We start from the raw sequence: 21,081 nt of genomic DNA, 5'->3' as shown, positions 1-21,081 counted from the left end.
TTTGACTCCAAAGACATTCACCATAGCCCCTAGACTGTAATCCCAAATTTTACTGCTTTTTCAACCCTAGACGATAGGCTCGTTTTTCCAGGAATAAAAGATCGCCTATTATACTTTATGCAAAGTTATTTACAAATCTGTGTGGGGAACTAGAGTTATATATAAAGAACTGGGATTATTTTGTCCCCCCTTGCTTTTTTTTGCAGTCTGATGGTATGATGTGTTACAAGTATAATCATAAAAGAGTTTATTTATGCAAAGCTTTCCATGTAGTTTCAATGCGTTCTGCCTCAGAGCACTGTTCAAACAGAAACCCTAGTGTCCCCTGGTATTCCAGCTAAAAAGGTAAATATTTGTAATAGGCATACTGCAGTCATATTCTCAACATTGGCAAGAGCATTCATTTCTTTTTATGCCATGCTGCCAGAAGCTGGCACCCACCAACACCTGTGGCTCACATCGAAATGTGAGTCCTAGGTTGGTGTTTTCTTTTCCACTGACAGGTTCTAGTGAATAGGCAAGGCGTGGGCCTCAGTCTCTGAATTGCAGAGTAAAGAAATAACACTGGATCCATTAGCAACTCAAATTACAGAGATCCCAAGAGAGAACTAGGTTGGACCTTCTACAGTCACAACATTCTAGAACAGTGCTTTCACAAAGTACTTTAAAATGCAGACAAATCCCTTCCTCAACTGAATATGATTGTTAAGTCCAACAAGGAAAAGACAAAGTAATTTGGGCTTTTGCTGTGACAGACACCATGTAAACTCCTTGCTTAGTTTTCCTTATATAATTCTCAAAAGGACTGCATGAGGTAGGAATCTCAATATCTTCCATTATAAGATTGGCTTAGGGAGTTTACATAGCTCACTGAAGCCATGCATCCTCCCAGTGGAAGAGTACAATTCAAATGCAGATAATCTGACCCCAGAGTCCATATCTTTGGCCACGAAAAGCAGACCTGCTCTTGTGAGAACAGACATGGGTTAGAGTCATCCCCAGGAATCATCTATACTTTTATCCTCATCTACCTGTTGATATGTGGAACTTCTCCAGCATCAGTTCTTCTATCCAGAGAACATAGAAAAGTACAATAAATATTCTGAAGCTAAGAGAGAAGATGTAAGTTTAATCTCTAAAATCATGTTCTTAAGGAGTAGACATGGGATGATTTGTTTTTGTTTAGTTTTTTTTTAATCAGATATTTTTTTTTCCAGTTATATTGAAGCATAATTGACAAATAACAATTTTATATATTTGTGGTATGCAGTGTGTTTCGATATACAAATATATTGTGGATGATTACCACCATTATGCTAATTTAAATACCACCACATGTAGTTATTTGTGTGTGTGCGTATGTGTGTATATGTGTTCAATAAGAACATTTAAGATTTACTCTTTTAGCAAAGTTCAAGTATACATGGCATTATTATTACCTAATAGTCACCATGTGTACATTAAAGCTCCAGAAATTATTCATCCTGCATAATTAAAACATTATATCAACATCCCCCAATTTCTGTCCCTACTTCTCCCCCCAACTCCCTACCAGTACTTGGACACCACCATCCCTCTCTCTGCTTTTGTGAGTTTGAAAATGTCAGGACATGAGTAGGAAGGCTAGGGAAAGTTATGAAATTTTGGGTTCATTTTCTAGATGAACATTCTAGAAAAGAGCACCCTGGTGCTTTTCCAACGTGTGGCTATAGCGGGGGACAAAGCTAGAGCCAGAAAGATGAGCAAGATGAATTATTCTCAAGTCTGACTGTGCAAAGTGATGTGAGGAGCTTTAAAAAATACCAATGCCTGGGCCCCAGCTCATCCTAAATAAAACCACAATCTCTTGGGGTGGATCCAGGCACTGGTCATGTTTTCAATTCCCCATGTGATTCTAATGTGCAGCTAAAACTAAGAAAGGGAAAGAGTAGATGGCAATTTTGGAGTATACAATGGTAATTGGGGTGCAGAGGGTGGATTTGAAAAATAATTGGGAGGTAAATATAAATACACCAAGAACTGATAATCATGTCGTTGAGAGTGATAGAAGAGAGATGAGCTGTCAAGAAGAGTTCCCTGCTTGGGGGCCTGGTGGGTTGTAGTGCCTGCAACTGAAGTAATCAATTCATGAAGAATAGCTGTTTACATGGGAAGATTGAAAAGTTAGGTTTCAGTGGTGCAGAATATCAGTTATCTCAAGGACAGCCAGAGAAAGGGTGCATAGTCCCCAAAGCAGGGGGCCAAAGAAGAACCCCAATGTGTAAGTAGCAGGTAAGAGAAGAGAACACCATGAAGGAGACAGAAAAAGATGTCCAAGGAACTCATCTAGACTTCACTAATATAGCCACTAGCCTCAGGTTGATGTTTAAAATGGAATCCATTCTTTAGCAGATTTGATAAGTGGGGAAGACCCTGCTACTTTCTACTAAACTCTTTGTAGGCAAGTACCATCTCTAACTTTATTGTATTTGTTCATTTAATCATTCACTCATCACCTCACTCATATATTTACCAAGCCTCTTATCCCATTTCTGTCCAAGGAGGAAGCTGGTGATGCCACAGCCAGAATGTGGTGAGTGCTGTAGAGGCTGGCCCTCTTCCAGCTCGGTTAAAGCCAGTCTGTCTCCACTTTCAGTGATGTGAGCTATGTGTCTAGTCATCTCATTATCTTGCGGTACCTATTAAAAACATTTCTCTCTTTTACTCTAGAAACAGGAACTGCATTTCAGTAATGAGCGATGTGACTGCTAAATACATGGATTAAAAAAAAATTCAAAATGCTCTGGGATTTTCCAGGATAAGAAGTCATTACAGATGTTGTGTTGTTTCAGATGTCTTGGAGATTAAATAGGCCTAAATCAGCTCCTGAGCATTTTATTAGTGAATCTGTGTCATTTGAAAATCTTTCCCTAAAACTTTCCCACCCACTCTCTAACCCCCACTTGAATAAAGGAATAATTAAGGATGAGCTCAGAATCTCCACTTGGTCTTGACCTATCCCAGATGGTGTAATAGTCATGGCTTTATCAGTAAGGAGTAGAAGGGCAGCCCAGACCTATGCCAAAAAAATAGAACTTGTTTTAATACAAAGTCATTTGGATTTGCCTTAAAACTTTTATCTTTTATTTAATATTATCCATTGCTCTCTCATTATTCATTCTGCTGATGCATAGAGGTGCACGTACTCTACACCCTGGAATTATTTCTGAAAACAGTCTGTCAGTCCTGACACAATTGAATTGTTGTGTTTTGATGGTAGAATGAAATGCTGTCTTTTAAAGAAATTCTTGTAGGAAATCCTTTATAGTCAAGTGTTCATTCAACAGTTTATTGATCACCTACTATGTGCTGCAGTAATGTTGAGTACTAGAGAACACAGTAATATAAACTCTACTTTTAAGATATGTGTGATCTCATATTGGAAAATATATGGCTCTATATACTGGGTCATATACTTTGGAGGGTTTTTATATATTTAGCCCACTTTTCACAGCAACACTGTGAGGTAGGTATTGTCATTATCAAACACATTTTGCAGATGAGGAAACTGAGGAATATAGAGTTAAATGGCACATCCCAAAGTATACAGTTAATAAAGGCAGAACTAGGACTATACAGGGACTGCCTGTCTCCAATCTCTCTTAACCACTATACTTTGCTTCCTTCCCCCTGTTCAACTGTGATCTCCGGGGGGTACGGGGGGACAAAAAGGAACCCTTTCACCCCCACCCCTTGAATTTAACTTATTTGTAGTATGTGGTTACAGTTTATCTGTGGCTGACATTTAGCTCTCTGTATATAAATGATTTCTGAAAAGGATTACTTGTAAGGTAAGTGTTCTTTCTCTTCTTATCAGGTATTGTCCAGCCAACTAGAAACAAAGGACGAGGTAAACATTTAGTTTTACCATACATACCTTGGGTTATCTTTGAGAAAATTTGACCTCTTAAATCTAAAATAGTTTTATAGGTATTCTTGGAATCTTTCATTCCAAGTGTTTAAGCAATGGGTGTCTAGAACAATGACAGATTGCTTTCTTTTAGAAGTCATATGTAAATATTTATGTAAGAATAGCGACCTTTGCTAGGCTCTACAAACCAGATTCCACTTTAGGCCCCATTACCAGTTGTCCTGATTGCCTACACACCCATAAATGTGCCTACTATACCAAAAAAAAAAAAAAAATACAAATGTACAAATGTCCTCAAGCTCTAGGAACACAAAGAAGTTACAGTAGCCCCAAAGCACGTACAAAGCAATTTTATTTAGACTTGGGTTTCTGGGAAAGTTTTATTTTATCACTCAGCTATTATCTTGAATCTACCATTCACTCAAAGGTTTTTGTTGGCCATAATTCAGCTCTCTACCTTCTGGGCTATCACTGTTTTGTTGAGGACTTTTCTACCCAGATTGATAACAGGATTTGGTGACAGCTTTCAATTGTATTACTGCTGAAACTTTTATAGGTATAGGATTTCTTTGTGGAGGCTGGTGCCTGACCAAGACTTACTTAGGCTAGTACTTATTGGCCAAAAAAACTGGCCTGACTCTGTAAAATAACTCAATTTTTCCAGAGTGAAAACCTCTAACAGTATTTATCAACACACATGTAAATAATGTAGATGACCATCATGAGGGACCCAAGAGATGACCCCTGAAGTACTCCTGGTCTTATCATCTAAGTCCATATAATAATGAGATCCCTGGGTGGTAGAAGTATCACCTTAAACTCCAGCTTTCAAGGATCCTGTTATGTTCTTGAGAATGAGTACTTGAAGCAAGAGGAATGAAATTAGCAGAGAAGTTATGGTGCAAAAGTTTCTTCAAGTATCTGAGAAAGGCTCCCACACACAGAAGGACAGCCATGACCTGATCCTTCCTTGGTAAATGCACACAAGAGAAAATACAATTACTTAAATAAATAGAGAAAAATGCTCAAGTTGCCAAATTAATTACTTTCAAATTACAGCAAAGTATTAGATAGCATTCCCATTTTCCCTTAAGTTATCTACTATTTTAAAAAGGATTTTAATGGCTGGTCTTCATGGGCAAGTGGTAAAACTTGTGCTTCCAAATTTTACTTGTGATATGATTCATTCATAAATAATTTGGCACTATATATCAAGAACCATGAAAATGTTCTCATTTTTTGACCCACCAATTCTCCTTTTGGGAACCCAAAATATGAAGAAATCACTTGAAGAAAGATATTCATCACAACAATGTTTAAAATTCTACAGTGAAGAAGGCACTTAAATGCCCAACAATGCCAAAGTGCAGTGACAGGAATTATGTCCATTTTATAGGTGCATAAAGTGGAAAGACTCTTATTCTATGATCTAGTCAACATAAATATTAACTGTCTTCTGTGTGCCAGGCACTGTTCCAGATTCTGAAACTAGAGTGATGAGCAAAATAATACCATCTGCTCCTGAGCCCATGAAATTTAGAGTCTGGTAGGGGAATTAAATGCTAATGAAAATAATATGCCACCTTCCTGGCCAGGTATTTAGATAGGAAGGCCAGTTTGATTGTTTAAAGATTTGCCTTTGGGCAGCCCTGGTGGTTCAGCGGTTTAGCGCCACCTTCAGCCCAGGGTGTGATCCTGGAGACCCTGGATTGAGTCCCACATGGGAGTCCCTGCGTGGAGCCTGCTTCTCCCTCTGCCTGTGTCTTTGCCTTTCTCTCTCTCTTTCTCTCTCCTTCATGAATAAATAAATAAAATCTTAAAAAAAAAAAAAAAAAGATTTGCCTTCAACATGTTACTTGACAGACTTGGGTTTGGGGCTGAGTCATTCAGCATACAGGATGGATAACCTTGATGTTGTGTTTCTCTGGGGCTTAAGAATGACAGTAGGTAATGGGAACATTTGACAGCATGTAGGGAAGGAGGTGTGGCACTCTCAAAGCACTCAAGCCATCAATACTATTAGGAGCTCTGCAGTCTGATGTTTTCAAGCTCAGCTGAGTCTTGACCTATCTAAATGTTTAGGATAACAACATTTCTGCTTCTCTCATGTATTTTTTTTCTTCTATGTACTGGAAACAGAATATAAATAATTAATGAGCAATTTTTATTGTATCTCATGAAACTATAATGATGCTAAGTTTGTTGCATGATACAGATAATGCGGTAGGATTCGTCCTGCAGTTCCACTGCAAACTGCCATGTTCCCTCTTCAAAGTTTAATGAGCTCTTGCTGTGACAAAGGACAACATTAGGCCCTTAAAGAAAATTCACTTTTCAACCTAATTTGCAGATATTGAAGCAAAGGCTAAGGAATGACATAATGACAGATTCTGTGATTTGGATATTTATTGAATCAAAGTATATGATGAATGTGTATGTTTCAGAAGGGAACACATTTATTTCTTTTAACTGGGACAATTTTGGGGGATCCCTGGGTGGCTCAGCGGTCTGGCGTCTGCCTTCAGCCCAGGGCATGATCCTGGAGACCCAGGATCCAGTCCCATGTCGGGCTCCCTGCATGGAGCCTGCTTTTCCCTCTGCCTGTGTGTCTGTCTCTCTCTCTGTCTCTCATGAATAAATGAATAAAAATATTTTTAAAAAATAAAAAATAAATGCGACAATTTTACAGAGTTGCGAATCACTATCATGCTTTCCGGTCTTGGGTTGGGATTTCTTAATTTTTTTTTTTCACCTAAGTGGATTCGATTATTCTCTTAATTTGCATGGAACACTGATTCCTTGTTTCTTATTCTGATGGTAAAGGAGATTGTGGTTCTCTCCCTTTCCATCCTTATTAGCATCACCTCCACACATTTGATATCAATATCATGAAGAAGCATTTGCTACTGAGGTTTAAGTATGATTGCTAAAAAAAATTGAATTAAATTTAAATTAAATTAAATTAAAATTAAATAAAATAATCCTCTCACATATACACAGATTATGAACATGCTATCAAAAAGACCACTCACTAGGCAGGTCACCCTGTTGCTCTGTGCTTCTGTGTTTACGCAGGCCTTGTAAAGCAACAAATTTCCCTGAAATTTTCATTTGCTTATTGCTTACACCGCAGAGATCTCAACTGATCTTTCAGCAATTCCAGCGTGCTTTCTCTAGGAATGAGTCAGTAAAACAAAAAGGCCACATCAAAGGGGCAGCCTTCAGGGCTTCTGAGTGTACCTTGGACATGGATCTCTCTTCTGCCTCTAAAAGGCCGGAGTGGGAGCGTGTGATGGTTCAAATGTTGCATCAACATACAGTAATTAATTCTGTGCTGGAAGTAGGTGACACATTTGGAGACAACATGAAACGACCCATTGAAACATAGGAAACATGGAGAGTGGGACTGACCCCCTTGATGGAAAAGCCAAGTTCTGTGGATGTTTGTTCTCTGGGGAATTATTACTTCAAATTCTGAGACTATCAAATATAGTATTAGTTTGTTTCCTATGTTTCAATGTCTCATTGGCCCTTGGACACTTCAGCGAAATAGATTCTCTCTCTGTCTCTCTCTCAAAAAACAGGAAGAGTTTTGAGATTTTTTATTTTACTTTTCTTTCCTGTTAATGTACAATATAAATAAGCACTATTGTGTTTTTATATTTATCATATTTTCAGTTGCCTTAATACAGTCTGGTTTTAAAAGGATTTTGTTATATTGGATGTTCTAGATGTACATAATTCCATGAGTAATTTTATATACTGTATTCTTTCCGATATTTGTGTCATTTATTTCATTTTCACATCTTATTACATCTGCTGGTTGTATTACAACATCTCTTGCTACATCTCAGTGTTGAAAAGTAAATAGTGATAGAGGACATGCTTACCTATGACTTGAATATAAATGTGTTTTATATTGGATTCTGATAAATGCTTTCTCCTGCATAGGAAGCTTCCTCTGATGTTTATTTTACTAGATTTAAGAAGAGTTCTTACAAAATAGTAGTAAATGATTTTCTTAGCACCTAATGATATAATTACATTTTTTCTTTTAACTTGTTAATATAAATTTAATTGAGATTTTTTTTTAAATGTTGATTCATCCTTATATAACTAAAACTATACTTGGTCATAGTTTGCTTTATTACAAGGCTGCGTATAATTGGCTGACATTCCATTTAAAACACGTTTGTTTAATTTTATAAGTGAAATTAGAGTTTCTTTGGTTAAGCCAGTTTTATCAGACTTTCGTGTTAAGACATGCTGACTTAGTAAACTTTATTTCTTAGTCTTTGTGTTGTGTGCTTTTATCTTCTTTTCTTAATCAGGATGCCAAATGGTTGCTTATTTTATTTGTCTTTTCAGATAATCAGCTTTCAATTTAATTTATCCTTTGCTTGCTTGCTTGCTTGCTTGCTTTTTTGTTTTGATGTTGTCCTCTATTTGAATCAAGTTCCCTGAAATTTTCATTTGGTTCTCCATACATTATGAAAGTTTCAGCTCAGATGCCTCAGGGAAATGTTGCTGATGATATTTCATGGCCACGCTCCCATCCTAGGCCATCCTATTGCATTACCCTATTTTATGATCTGTATTTATGGTTTGTATCATTATCTGAAATTACCCACTTATTTTTAGATTTTCAAATAGATTTTATTGTTACAGCCATTATCAATTTACAGAAAAAACGAGAAGACAGTATAGGGTTACCTTGTACCTCATACCTGGTTTCCTCTGTGATTACATCTTACATTAGTATGGTACATTGGTCACAATTAATGATACATGGTTATTAATTAAGATCATACTTTATTCAGATTTCCTTACTTTTACCTAATGTTCTTTTCCTGTCCTGAGATTCCATCTAGAATGTATTCACATTCGTTGTTATGTCTCTTTAGGCTCTTCTGAATTACCACTAAATCTTAGTCTTACTTATTGTGATGATTTTAACAGTTTTTAAGAATATTAAGTAATTTGTAGGATGCCTTTTGATTGAAACTTGTCTGGTGTTGTTTTGTTTTGATTTCATGATTATATGGGGAGTTACGAGTTTGAGGAGGAAGACCACTGAAGTAAAGAGCCATTTTCATCACTTTCTATCAAGGTTTCATACTTTTGACAGGATCTATCACAGATGATGTTGACTTTTATCTCCTGGCTGAGGTAGTGTTTGTCAGGTTTCTCAACAAAATTATTCTTTTCCCCTGTCTATATTGTATTAAAAGTGTAGGGAGGTGTGCCTTGGTGGCTCATTGGGTTAGGTTAAGTGGCTAACTTTTGATTTCCACTCAGGTCATGATCTCAGTTCAGGGTCCTGGGATCAAGCCCCACATGGGGCTCTGCACTCAGCACAGAGTGGGTTTGAGGATTATCTCTCTTTCTCTGTGCCCTTTCCCCCTGCTCCCATGCTTGCACTCTCTCCCTCTCTCCCTCTCTCTTTCTCTCTCTCAATCCCCTCAAAAATAAATAAATAAATCTTAAAAAAAAAAGTGTGGGGAGTTATGTTTCTTTTCACCAAGTGTGAAATATCTACCTAAATTATTTAACAATTAATTTTTTGCTCATCTATTAATTATCAGCATTCACTGCCATATCCCTGAATCTAGAAGAGTAGCAAAACACAACAAAAAACAGCTTCTAGTCACTGTTCAATGAATGTTTGTCAAATTAATGTATAAATTAATTACTAGCCAATTGGCTTTGGGGTTTTTTTTCTGTGCTTCTTCAAGTTTATTTTGTTTTCTTAGGTTCTTTAACTCCTTAAGTTGAACATTTAATTCATTTATTTTCAGTCTTTCTTTTTTTCATAAAGACATTTTAATTTATAGCTTTAGTCTGAGTTTAGCTGAATTCCAGTCTTGATGGTTGTATTCACATTATATAATGTGTACTTTGTACTTCTATTGCATTTTTGATTCTTGGATTAGTTAGAAGGCTATTTTTTAATTTAGATGCACCTAGAATTTTGTGTTTTGTTTTGTTTTGAACTTTTCCTTATTTGCTTAGGAATTTCTGTGTATTCTTTGTGGCTACATATGTGATCACTTCTGTAAATTTACACCCTGTAGGCAAAAGAAAAAAAGAAAGAAAGAAAAAAAAAAGACTACATTTTCTATTTATCTTGTACAAATTACTTATATACAAAAAATAAATTATTTTTTTACTTGTTCTCTTTCTGGCTCCCCATTTGAAATATTTAGAATTTGGGTTTCAGGATCTTATGTATTGGTCGTTATAATATTCATCTTCTCTTTCTAAACAGAAATCTTTTTAACCTTTATATTATTGCAATTCACTATGGTTTTTGTACTCTTTTTAGATTTCACTTTAACTTTTATTCTTTCATTGTTTTATGCTTTCATTTTTTTTCCTCCTTTTCCTCTAGCCACAGGACATCAGTTTCTACTGCCCTCTAAGCCTGAAATGCTCTCTTCTATAGAATTCCTTAACCCCTTATTATCTGATATAGTCCTTCTGCTGACAGCTCCCCAAACTATTTTACAAAGATGAGTCATATGCTTACTATTTTGTAACTTGCTTTGCCCTAGACCAGTATGTCTAAATACCAACCTCGTCTCTACCCAGGTGATTTTTAGATACCCTCAAACCTTCCATTCCAAAATAGACGTCTCAACCTGTATATCAGAAACTTGCTCTTTATACATGCTTTTGGCCACTGATGTTTCCGTTGTAAGCCTACAACCTAGGAGTCATCTCGTGTTTATCCCCTACTCAAGGGAGATGCTAGGGGCAGAGGATGGTGAGGAAAGACCTGTGCACACAGGGGGTCCCCATATACCCTGGCTCTACCCTTTGATTTTTTTTTTTTTTTAATTCAAGATAGACATAGAGAGAGAGGCAGAGACACAGGCAGAGGGAGAAGCAGGCCCCGTGCTGGGAGCCGGACGCGGGACTCGATCCCGGGACTCCAGGATCGCGCCTCGGGCCAAAGGCAGGCGCTAAACTGCTGAGCCACCCAGGGATCCCTGGCTCTACCCTTTGAATTGGATCCTGGCATCCTGAAGGCTTCCTTGTAGTTAAACCACTGAATCATTGGCCTCATTTAGAGTTTAGCTACATTTTATGGCCTCCTGAACTATGAAGTTAAAATTCACAAGACCCAGAAAACATAAATTACAATAACACCTTTCATTTTCTTGGTTAAATGCTTTGAGTTGCAGGAATGTTTTCTTTTTTATAACTCCATCAAATGTTTTTATGGAAGTTTGCTTCTCTTTATTTTAGGCTTAAACAAATTCTTCACAAACTGTCTTGTGCCTTAGAGCCACCCAGGGATTTTATACAAATGCAGATTCTGATTCAGGAGGTCTAGAATGGGCCAGGTTTGTACATTTTTACCATACTTTAGTGCTGCCAATATTGCTAATCCTGTGGACCACAATTTGCGTAGCAAGGGTATGAAATCCTTTTGGATTTTTTTTTCTACATTTGTTTATGGATTTAGCTCCTGAACCCCTCAAAAAAATCTCTGTGATAGACACAGTTCAATTTTTACATAAAAAATTTCAAACAACTTGAAAATCTGTGTTATTTATTAGGCCTGGCTATAAATATTTATTTCAAAAGTCAACTAAATTCTAAAGAATTAGAATTTGTTGACTCAAGACGCAAAACAAGGTATCCTATAATATAAAGTCAGTTTCCCAGAGGAAGTTCTAACATGATCCAAATAATAGCAGTAAGGTGACCAACTCATGGTCTGCCTATGACTTTCCTGATTTTAGCACTCCAAGTAATGCTTCGTGGGAAGAGTCCCAGTCTTGGACAAACTGTGACAGTTAATAGCAGCATGAGGAGGACTCTTCTATGACTTGGAACGTGTCCTATACTCCCAAAGTGACTGTTTAAAAGGTACAATACTCCCTGACACACATAAATGTTGATGTATACCTTAAATAACAAATCACTTTTCCTTAATTATTCCTCCTAAGAGGGAAGCAGGCTTAGACCTTTATCATGGGGTTGGAGTTCCTTGTCCAGGGTCATATAATATTGACTGAGGCTTCAAGCTTTTTATCTATGCTCATGGTGAGGATACAATACCATTGCTTTCTAAAGCAGATGAATATTTATTGAATCAATTTTGGGGCAATTAGTTTTATTTTGGAACTTTGCAACAAGATGACTTATTAAAAACAAACACTTGAAATCCTCTTTCTTCTATTTTGTAAAGCTTGCATATATAAGAGATAAACAGGATATATTTTAAGTATACCTATATATTTTAAATATATACAAAAAATAAATTATTTTTTTTACTTGTTCTCTTTCTGGCTCCCCATTTGAAATATTTAGAATTTGGGTTGGGAGTGTTAGTTATCTTACCATGATATTATTGATATTATTTGAGAAAAAAATTACTTCACGTTTGTTAAAATTTACTAAAAATGCCCGTAAAAACAAACATAGATCATACAATATCTCATCTTTCTAGTGGGATTTTAAGATAAATGACACAAATCCATTCTAATTGGATCCAGAAATCCCTGGGCATTTGGCAATTAGCAGTAACAATTGTTCCATTAATAATGTATAATATTCCTAATGCCAAGTGTGCTATGTGTTAGTAAGCAAAAAAGGCTCTGAAAAAGTCTTGGTTTAAAAAAGAGCAAGCTTGAGTGTGGCAAAATTTCAGTTCAATTTTCTGACAATTCAACATGCAACGTGGATTTGTTAAAGACTGAAATGAAACCATGTTTCCAGAATGTGAAAGAGGGGTCTGGAACAGTGTTCTGCTTAAAATCACTCCCTGACTAAAAAATGTCTTCAGCCACAACCAAATAGTAGGCATTAGATACGGGTCATCACTTTTCACTGGAATGGTGGCAATGTCAGTTAGTATTTGTCAAAACCCTAAATACCTTGTAGTAAAATACTGCAACAGACTGTAAGTGTTCGCCTTCGAAACTCTTGGAGAAGTGTACGTGTGGAACTGGGAAATTGCCTGAGAAACTAATAGAACTGCTTCCATGCAGAGATGCTCTTGAGCTTGGAACTTATCCCAAATTGGATGTATTGAGATCACTGAGTTGTGTTTTGCAATTCAAATATTCCGGCACTTTCCACAGCAGCCTCCTAGGCTCCCCAGTGGTGGAATCTTTTGAATGTTCACACATATGTGGGGGGCTTTGTTCTCTGGAGTATGAAGCTACAGTAAGATTAGCTAGAAAAGAGACCACGTGGGGCATATTTGAGAGCTGTGCTTTGACGGTAAACTCAAACATTGAAAAAAATCCCAAAGTGAGTAACTTTTCAGGCTTTTGATCTAAGATGGTGTTAAAGACCGCAGGTTAGTATTTCTCAGTGGCTCTTCAAGTCTATCTATATTATGTAAAAAAAAAAAAAAAAAAAATCAGCCAATCATTAAATGTCAGGAAATTTTGTGTTGGAAAAAGTCATGGAGATATTAGAAGGGTATGTAGTTTACCTGTGGCCAAGCCATTTTGTCCCAGATTAATTCCTTTGACCAGGGAGGAATGTTACTCTGTTACCTGAATTATTTTCCTGGTCTTAAAAATGGGTCCTGGGCAATCTCCTTTACTCACTAGGTTTACCTGCTATTCCAGAGATTGGAGAAATCATTTGTAAAACTAATTTTGTATTAGTAAAACTAATACTATTTGTATTACCTATTTGTAAAACTAAGGTATCTACATGCTGGACTCGGCTTTTTCCTGTTGAGACAACTTTGTTTAAGTGTTTATTCTTAGAAATGGCTGATGATCAACTCATCAAAAAATATGGGAAAAAATATGAGAAATAGCTATCCCATTTGCTTTGATAATCTGTACCTATGTGGCACCTATGTAACTACTAGGCTGTGGAATGACAGATCTCCTTGTGTTGAGTTTAAGCTCCTTGAGGACCGAGGCCAGGTATTCATTATCCTGTGTCTTCCCAGATCTAGCTTGGCCCGTTAGAGATGTCATCCTGAGTGTTGCCATCTCGGGGAATGCTCTGGTCCCCCTCACTGCGTCTCTCACCAGCCAGCCTGTAATGGAAGACCCTCCTGAGCTCTGTGCTTCGGCATCATAGCACATACCACACTGTCTTGTCTGTCTCTCCAAGACTTTAGGGATCAGATCTTTCATTTTTGTATCTCCAGTACCAAATGCAGTAGGTGCTCAATATGCGTTGAGAGAAATGAATGAATGAAGGCTCTCGATAAAGAATAGTTGAGTTGAATTGAATACAGCAGGCACACCCCCTAGCTATCGCTGGGATAGGATTTAGTGCAGGTGATGTAATGTAACTTGACAGGGTAGTTAAATATTGACAGGCAGGAGGAAGCATACTGGGAATGTTCAGAAAGAGGAAAGGAAGGCTTGGCTGTGGCTGTCAGATCAGAGAGCTGAGGCCATAAGGAGCCAAAGCGACTGGCTATAGTATCCTGATGACCCAGGAAGGTCACTCGCTGGTGCACTTGGCTTCTGCTTCAGCAGAGGTAAGGTTTGGAGCCTGGCTGGGAAGATAATAGGTTGTGATGTGAGTGAGTGCAGACTCCGTGCCTGTGGCTTGGAGATGGCTGGCATCCCAGACGCTCTCTGTTGGCTGCCCGTTCTTGTAGAGCTCGGGCTGATCCTCATTTAGGGCAAGGAACATGAGTTCCATTTCAATCCTCTCCTCTCACTCCACCTTACCATACTCCCAAATGATTTGTGCTTTAATATAACCTCTTAAAGTGATTGGGGTTGGATGCTGGTGCATGTGTTTGGAATGCTCAGTGGAGGACTTTGTCCATATGAATTCATTTGTAAGTGCTCCTTGATGTAACGATTAGAGACATACACAGCAGTAGGATTAGGAGGTCGTGAGCATGTTCAGTACTACCCGGGTGCCACTTTGTAGATGCAGGGGTAGGGGCGGGGAGGGAGACATACAGGAGGCAATGTTTTTAGCTCTCATATCAAGTCAAGGAGCAAGCAGAGGTGAATTCAAGGAGAATATCAGGTGAGTGGGGAAATGCCAACAGACAGAAGGAGAGCAGTGGTTGAAGCAGGTCTAGCACTGCTTTTAGAAATGGATACAGGTCACCTTGAGAAAAAAAAACACCCCATTTGATTTGAGAAAGACTATTTAATCAATTGGCATGGCTCAGGGTAGTTTTTAAGAAAGAAAAGATGATGTCCATAATTAAATAGTCACATGTACCAATAAGAAACAGCCAAGGCAAGTGAGCTCTATTTGGTTCCTTGTCTTTTAGAGAAAGAGAATATGCTTGGTGTCCAACAGGGGTTCAAATCTCACCTTCATGGATTAAGGCAGCTTAATGTCTGTGAGTCTCTATTTCATCACCTGTGAAACGGGCAGAATGAAGCCTCCTGGCAGGTTGTTGCAAGACTTGAATAAAATAAGACATATAAAACCACACCAGAGTCAGCTTGGTCCCGAGCAATTCTCTCCAAAATATTTGCCCACCTCTCCCAAGTTCCAAAGGCTTATTTTCTTTTATCTCATTTTGAATAACAGCTTTACTGAAATATAATTCATAAACCACAATATCCACTCATTAAAAAATGTACTATTCAATAGTTTTTAGGATATTCACAGAGTTGCATAACCATCACCACTACCAATTTTGGAACATTGTCTCATCACCAAAAGACACCTCATATCCACTAGTGGTCATTCCTCATTTCCTCCCAGTGTCCCCAGTCATAGGCAACACCCATCTCTTTCCTGTATCTCTAGATTTTACCTATTTTGGAAGCTTCATATAAGTGGAATTATACAAAGTTATCTTTTGTGACTACCTTCTTTCACCCACCATAATATTTTCAAGGTTTATCTATTCAGTAGCATGTATTGGTACTTCAATTTCTTAGTTGCCAAATAATACTCCATTGTGTGGATATACAGTTTATTTATCCATTCTCACTTGATGGATAAATAAAATTGTATCATTTGGGGGCCATTAGGAATAGTATTACTATGAAATTCACATAGAAGATTTTGTGTGGGCAAGTGTGTCTTTTTTTTAAGATTTTATTTATTTTAGAGAGCATTGCACAAGCGTGGGAAGGGGGTGAGAAACAGAGAGGGAGAAGCAGAAGGAGAAGGAGCGAAAACCTCAAGCAGATTTCGTGATGAGCTCAGAGCCCAACACAGGGCTTGATCCCATGATCATGAGATCATGACCTGGGTGAAAACCAAGAGTTGGACATTTAACCAACTGAGCCACCTAAGCACCCCCTGATGTGTCTATCTTTTTAATATAGTTGTAAAACTAGGCTCTTCTACCCCATCTTCCTCAGAAATTATGAGAGCAATAGAAAATACTGGGATACGGGTGCCTGGGTTGCTTAGTCAGGAAGTGTCAACTCTAGATTTTGTTGATTTTGGCCCAGGTCATGATCTCAGGGTTGTGAGATCAAGCTCCACATCAAGCTCTGTCCTGGGCATTCTCTCTCTCCTTCTCCCTCTGACCCTCCCTCCCTCTCTTAAAAAAAAAAAAAAAAAAAAAAAAAACTAGGGTAGGCTACCTTTTCCCCTGTAGAAATTGAGGAAAATGATAAAATGCTCATCTCTCTCCTTCAGAACATTGTGCTATGACAAATGGGTCTTTGGCATTGTTTAATGTCTTATGCAAAAGTGGATCAAATAAATCAGCTCCCTATACTAGCTTATGTGACCTTATATTTTCTTGAGTTCTATATACAAAATCACTATAGGATCAAGTGTGTGCCATGCATGCATGTAGACATGTTTTTTTTGTTTATAAAAAGAAACCGTGAATAGTTTTACTGCTTAGGAAAATAGAAATAGCATATAAAAGGGAAGGGGTTGCAAAACCAAACATTCAAATAGCCCAGGGAAATGAGATAAATGACTGAAATGCATGGCTGAGATGAGCAATGATGGGAACATGATAATTCATTTGAAGTCACCCATGGTCTCACCATTGTGGAGACATTAGGGTGTGGAGGTGACTATGGCAAACCAGAGAGCATGCATCCTTCTAAAGGGGCAGAAAACATTGGAATTCCAGTTGATTGTGCTCATGTAGGTACATGTGCTTACTTGACAATGTCTTTTAATTTTTTGAAGGCAATTAATTTTGATTTTTTTAATCCTCTTTTTGTTCCAAATGAAACATGACTATGAATCACATTGACCACACTGGGGATCAGCTGGTGGGCTTTCATATTACTTGGTGAACATAACATTTGGGGACTAATTCCAGAATTGTCCCCCCACTGATTGCATTATTCTTGGTTTGTCCCATTTGTCTGACCCTCTGTTACCTTTTTGGAAGATAAGGGGATTTGATGAAATGTGCTCAATTGGTCTTTTCACCTCTAACATTCTTGGCTGGCATAAGGACAGTTCCAGTCCAGAGTTCTGTCTCTACAGATTATGTAGACCACCTTATGGACAGAAACACAGCCTTCCACATGAAGACAGCCTGAAAAGGCAGGGGGTGCCTAAAGAGTCTCCTTTACTCTTAAAAGTATGAGTCTGCTTGTGACAAGATCTCCCAGTTTTTGCCTGAAAAGGTCTTTTTTTTTTTTTTTTTTTTTTTTTTGCGCCTTCATTTTGGAAGAATATTTCATCCATAAATAGAATTAAGTTTTATTTCTTTCATTGTGACCAAATTATGTTCTCAGCCCAAACTCACAGGTGAAAAAAAAAAATCACTTTATTTTTTATCTATTTAAAATCTACCTATTACAAGTACCAAGGGCAATGGAATTCTCTAGTTTTGATATTTGAGGATGTCATGGTGAAATACTTCCAGTCACAATGTCCAAGTGTTGCAGAGACCGCAGCCCCAGGAAGGAAAGCACTGTGTGTTTGCCTTGGCCTGGTGTTGCCGTGATGTTAGGCTGCAGACCTGAGAAAGCAAGAATGAAATCACAGCCTGGATACCAGCTTGAGCTGTGCTCTTGAGTTCTCTGTTTGCTCTTCTGATTCTTCATGTTTCTCACCCAGAGGCTGGAGTGGGAGTAACTTAAAACAACACTAGAAGAGCCACACATTCTTCTCTTTGGGAGTAGCCCTGAGGTCTGAACAGTCTAATTACCACATACTTATGTTCGGTAAACGTTTCATGCCTTGCATAATTCACTCCTGTAAGCAATCCTGTGAGGTTGGATGGGGATGTTGTTCCCATTAGACGGTTGAGGAAAATGAGGTGCAATATTCATTCAAAGTCCGAGTTGATGAGTTGCAGAACTGAAATCAGGCTGTCCATCACCCCACGCACTTGTCAGTCCCTTGGCCGCACAGATGATTCCTGCCTCCACTAAATAAGCCATTAAAACAAGGGCTAAGGGACGCCCAGGTGGTTCAGTGGTTGAGCATCTGCCTTTGGCTCAGGTCATGATACTGGATTCCTGGGATCGAGTTCTGCATCGTGTTCCCTGCGTAGAGTCTACTTCTCCCTCTGCCTGTGTCTCTGCCTCTCTCTATGTGTCTCATGAATAAATAGATAAAATCTTAAAAAAAATAAAAAAAAAATAAAGCAAAGGCTAAGAAGTCCCATGTAGTAGCTTCTAACACTGTCCTCTGAGAAAATGTCAGTTGTAAGGAGCAGTTTGTGAAGGCCCAAATCATATGCTGCCTGTATTTAAGTGAAGTGGGCCTCAAAATTTCTTCCCATCTGCTCTTTGCATTGAGGCAACTTTGCCTTTGAAACTCTTGACTGAAAAGTCTTTGTTTTAAAGTAAAAAAAGTATATTTCCCCTGTCACCAAGTTTAGCATTTATAATAACAGCCCTCACTGTTTGAATTTTTTTTTACAAGTTTTGAACAGATTTCTCACATTGCCATTTACATTTATTTTCTCCTCCTCCTTTTCTTCTCACTGAAAATGCCGAACAGCTGGCCACACTGACGACGTAATCACGCTCTGCCAAGCTGGCCTGTTCGACCCATTCTGTCTCCAGTCTTCTCTTCTCCAAGCAAAATAATACCGAGGCTCTTTAGCCTTTGCTCCCAGGTCCTCTTCTGCTATCCTTTGATCTACATTGTGGTCCTCTGAATCCTCCCATTGAAGGCATGGAGGACAATAGCTCCATCTTGTAAAAACTGCACGAAAGCCTCTCAAATGAGAGGTCACAAAGCCTGGGGCTCCCATCCCAACCCCTCGGATTAGCATGTTTCCCATATTGGGTGCAGTGGTGTTAGCTCTCTGCTGGAAGGACACCTGCCACTGGGCAGGCACTTTGCCAGCTGGATGGCAGACTGACCTTCTGAGCTCACAAAATCAACCCGAGAAAGTGAGTCAGAGGCTGATTCCACGCTGTGACATCTTTAGGAGTGCCACAGGCTCACCTGATGAGAGAGAAGCATGTGCCTTCAGGGGTCGAGGGGGAGATGGGGGGGTAGAGGGGTAATCGGGGGTTAATGGAAAATTGCCATTTGGGGTTGTCACAAATCATGAAAATGCTGGGAGAGCTGACCCTTCTGGCTCCTCTGGGGCCGATGTGAACAAATTGCCAACCGTCGGGGGCCAATACGTGGAAAAACCAGATGAGTCAAGTGGAAGAGAATGTGGTCCTTAAAAGAAATAAAATGAATAAAACAATACATTTTTAAATTTTTATTTTAGAATGTCCTCTCTGGGGTTGAGAGAAAGATATTGTCATTATTCATATTAAAGCGTAAGACGAAAAGTGTTTTTCATTTCAAGCAGCATTTTTAAAGCAGAGTATCTGGCAACCCTTTCACTGAAACTTGTATTTCTTGCTCTAATTCTAAGCATTGCCCCACCCTTAGATGCATGCAAACCCAAATGTTTGGCAGAGAAAGGGGTTTTGTAAAATAAAAAGATGCTGCACTTGGAGACCTGCCTGTTTTCTTAAACTTGGGAAGTTGCATGTTGCTTTGGAAATAGAGTTTTCGTCTCCAGGATGAACCCCTTTGATCTCAGGGCCTGATATGTTTCTCATACAAAGAGGAGGATGGCTGGCCTGGACTGAGCCAAAATCATATTGAGTGATAAAAACAGGAAAAAAAAATCCCATAAACATCCTGCAGAGTGTGGCAATTTCAGTATGATACCAACCTAACTTTTTTGGATAATGGCAGAAACGATTCTTTTCAATATCAAGTTGGATGCTAGACCTTTTTGCTGCAAATCCAATTTAACAGTAGAGAGGGAACTCGTATCCTTCAGACATAGTCTGGGGACAATCAAGATGCCCATGGTGTCCATTTGCTATGATCCTTCTCATCAACACAGCACAGAAAACAGCCTCTTTTCCCTTGAAAGGTGCCAAGCTCTCAGAAGTCCTGAGACTTTCTCAAGTATGAAAAAGTTGTTTGAGAGCACATCTTTTCTCTCTAGTCTGATAGGTGATTTCTGATAAACCCAAAAGGTGTCTCTACTGTGCCTTGTTTGGAATTTAGAAAGCAGAACACGATGTGTTTGCTGGGAAAGGAAGACCAGAATGAAATGTCTGCTCATTTCATTCTGTGCAAGAAGGGACCTCATCTGTCCTGTTCCCCACTGGACCCAGAGTTCCACATGGCCCCTGGCACAGAGGATGGTGTTCTCTAGTTATTTGTCTAATATGTAATAACCTGTCACATCATGAAGAGATAGGGGAGACCTGAGGTTTCCTTGGCCAGACAGAAACCCGAGATCTCTTAGTAGCAGAGAGGACCGGCACAAAATGAAAAACAGAAATATTATATTCACTATGACTATGGGTATAACTCACTTATTCTCAAAATCAAACCGAGTTGCTTATACTGTACCACTACCGCTCACAGTAATGATTTACTTTTGCTTAGATAAACTCATCTCTGGGAATCAAAACCATATTTGATTTCTATCTATACCTCTATGTATTATGATATATCCATTCAGAATAAGTGCCTAACTTCAAAAATAGAAAAAAAGAAAAATAGGGGTTTTTTTCTCCCCCAAAAGCCTCAACAAAGGAGAGTCTATATATACAGAGAAGGATGTGTGGCATGCAACAAAATATTCGAATAAGAAATTAAAATACCATGTCTGAGATGGCGCTCTATTTTGGGAATTAGAGTTTCCCTTAATTAAGGAAGCTGCAAATTGTTTGCATGTTCTGCTGCCCTGTGGTCACTGGAACCCCTGGTGACCAAACACACTTGTTCAAAGTAAGAGCCAAAACCCCTTTGACCTTTCAATGTATTGTCTGAGGGAGTAATGGTCAGCT

The 21,081-nt window shown here is 38.5% G+C and overlaps 1 protein-coding gene across 5 annotated transcripts in view; it reads left to right on the top strand.

Moving 5' to 3' along the window:
* The window catches only part of NCKAP5 (NCK associated protein 5), a 973,837-nt gene that overhangs the window by 229,951 nt on the left and 722,805 nt on the right, over positions 1–21,081 (top strand). The window contains exon 1 of one of the 5 annotated variants that reach the window (XM_038565026.1): positions 14,260–14,381. The exons of the other annotated variants lie outside the window; for them this stretch is intronic. Within the exon in view, the coding sequence (XP_038420954.1) occupies positions 14,331–14,381 (51 nt within the window). The 5' untranslated portion in view covers positions 14,260–14,330. Of the gene's footprint in view, positions 1–14,259; positions 14,382–21,081 lie in introns of those variants that run through there. 5 annotated transcript variants of the gene reach the window in all.

Source organism: Canis lupus, chromosome 19 (genome assembly GCF_011100685.1).
Source record: "Canis lupus familiaris isolate Mischka breed German Shepherd chromosome 19, alternate assembly UU_Cfam_GSD_1.0, whole genome shotgun sequence".
Taxonomy (NCBI): Eukaryota; Metazoa; Chordata; class Mammalia; order Carnivora; family Canidae; genus Canis; species Canis lupus.
Note: the sequence above shows the minus strand (reverse complement) of the source record. Positions and strands in the feature narration are given on the sequence as shown.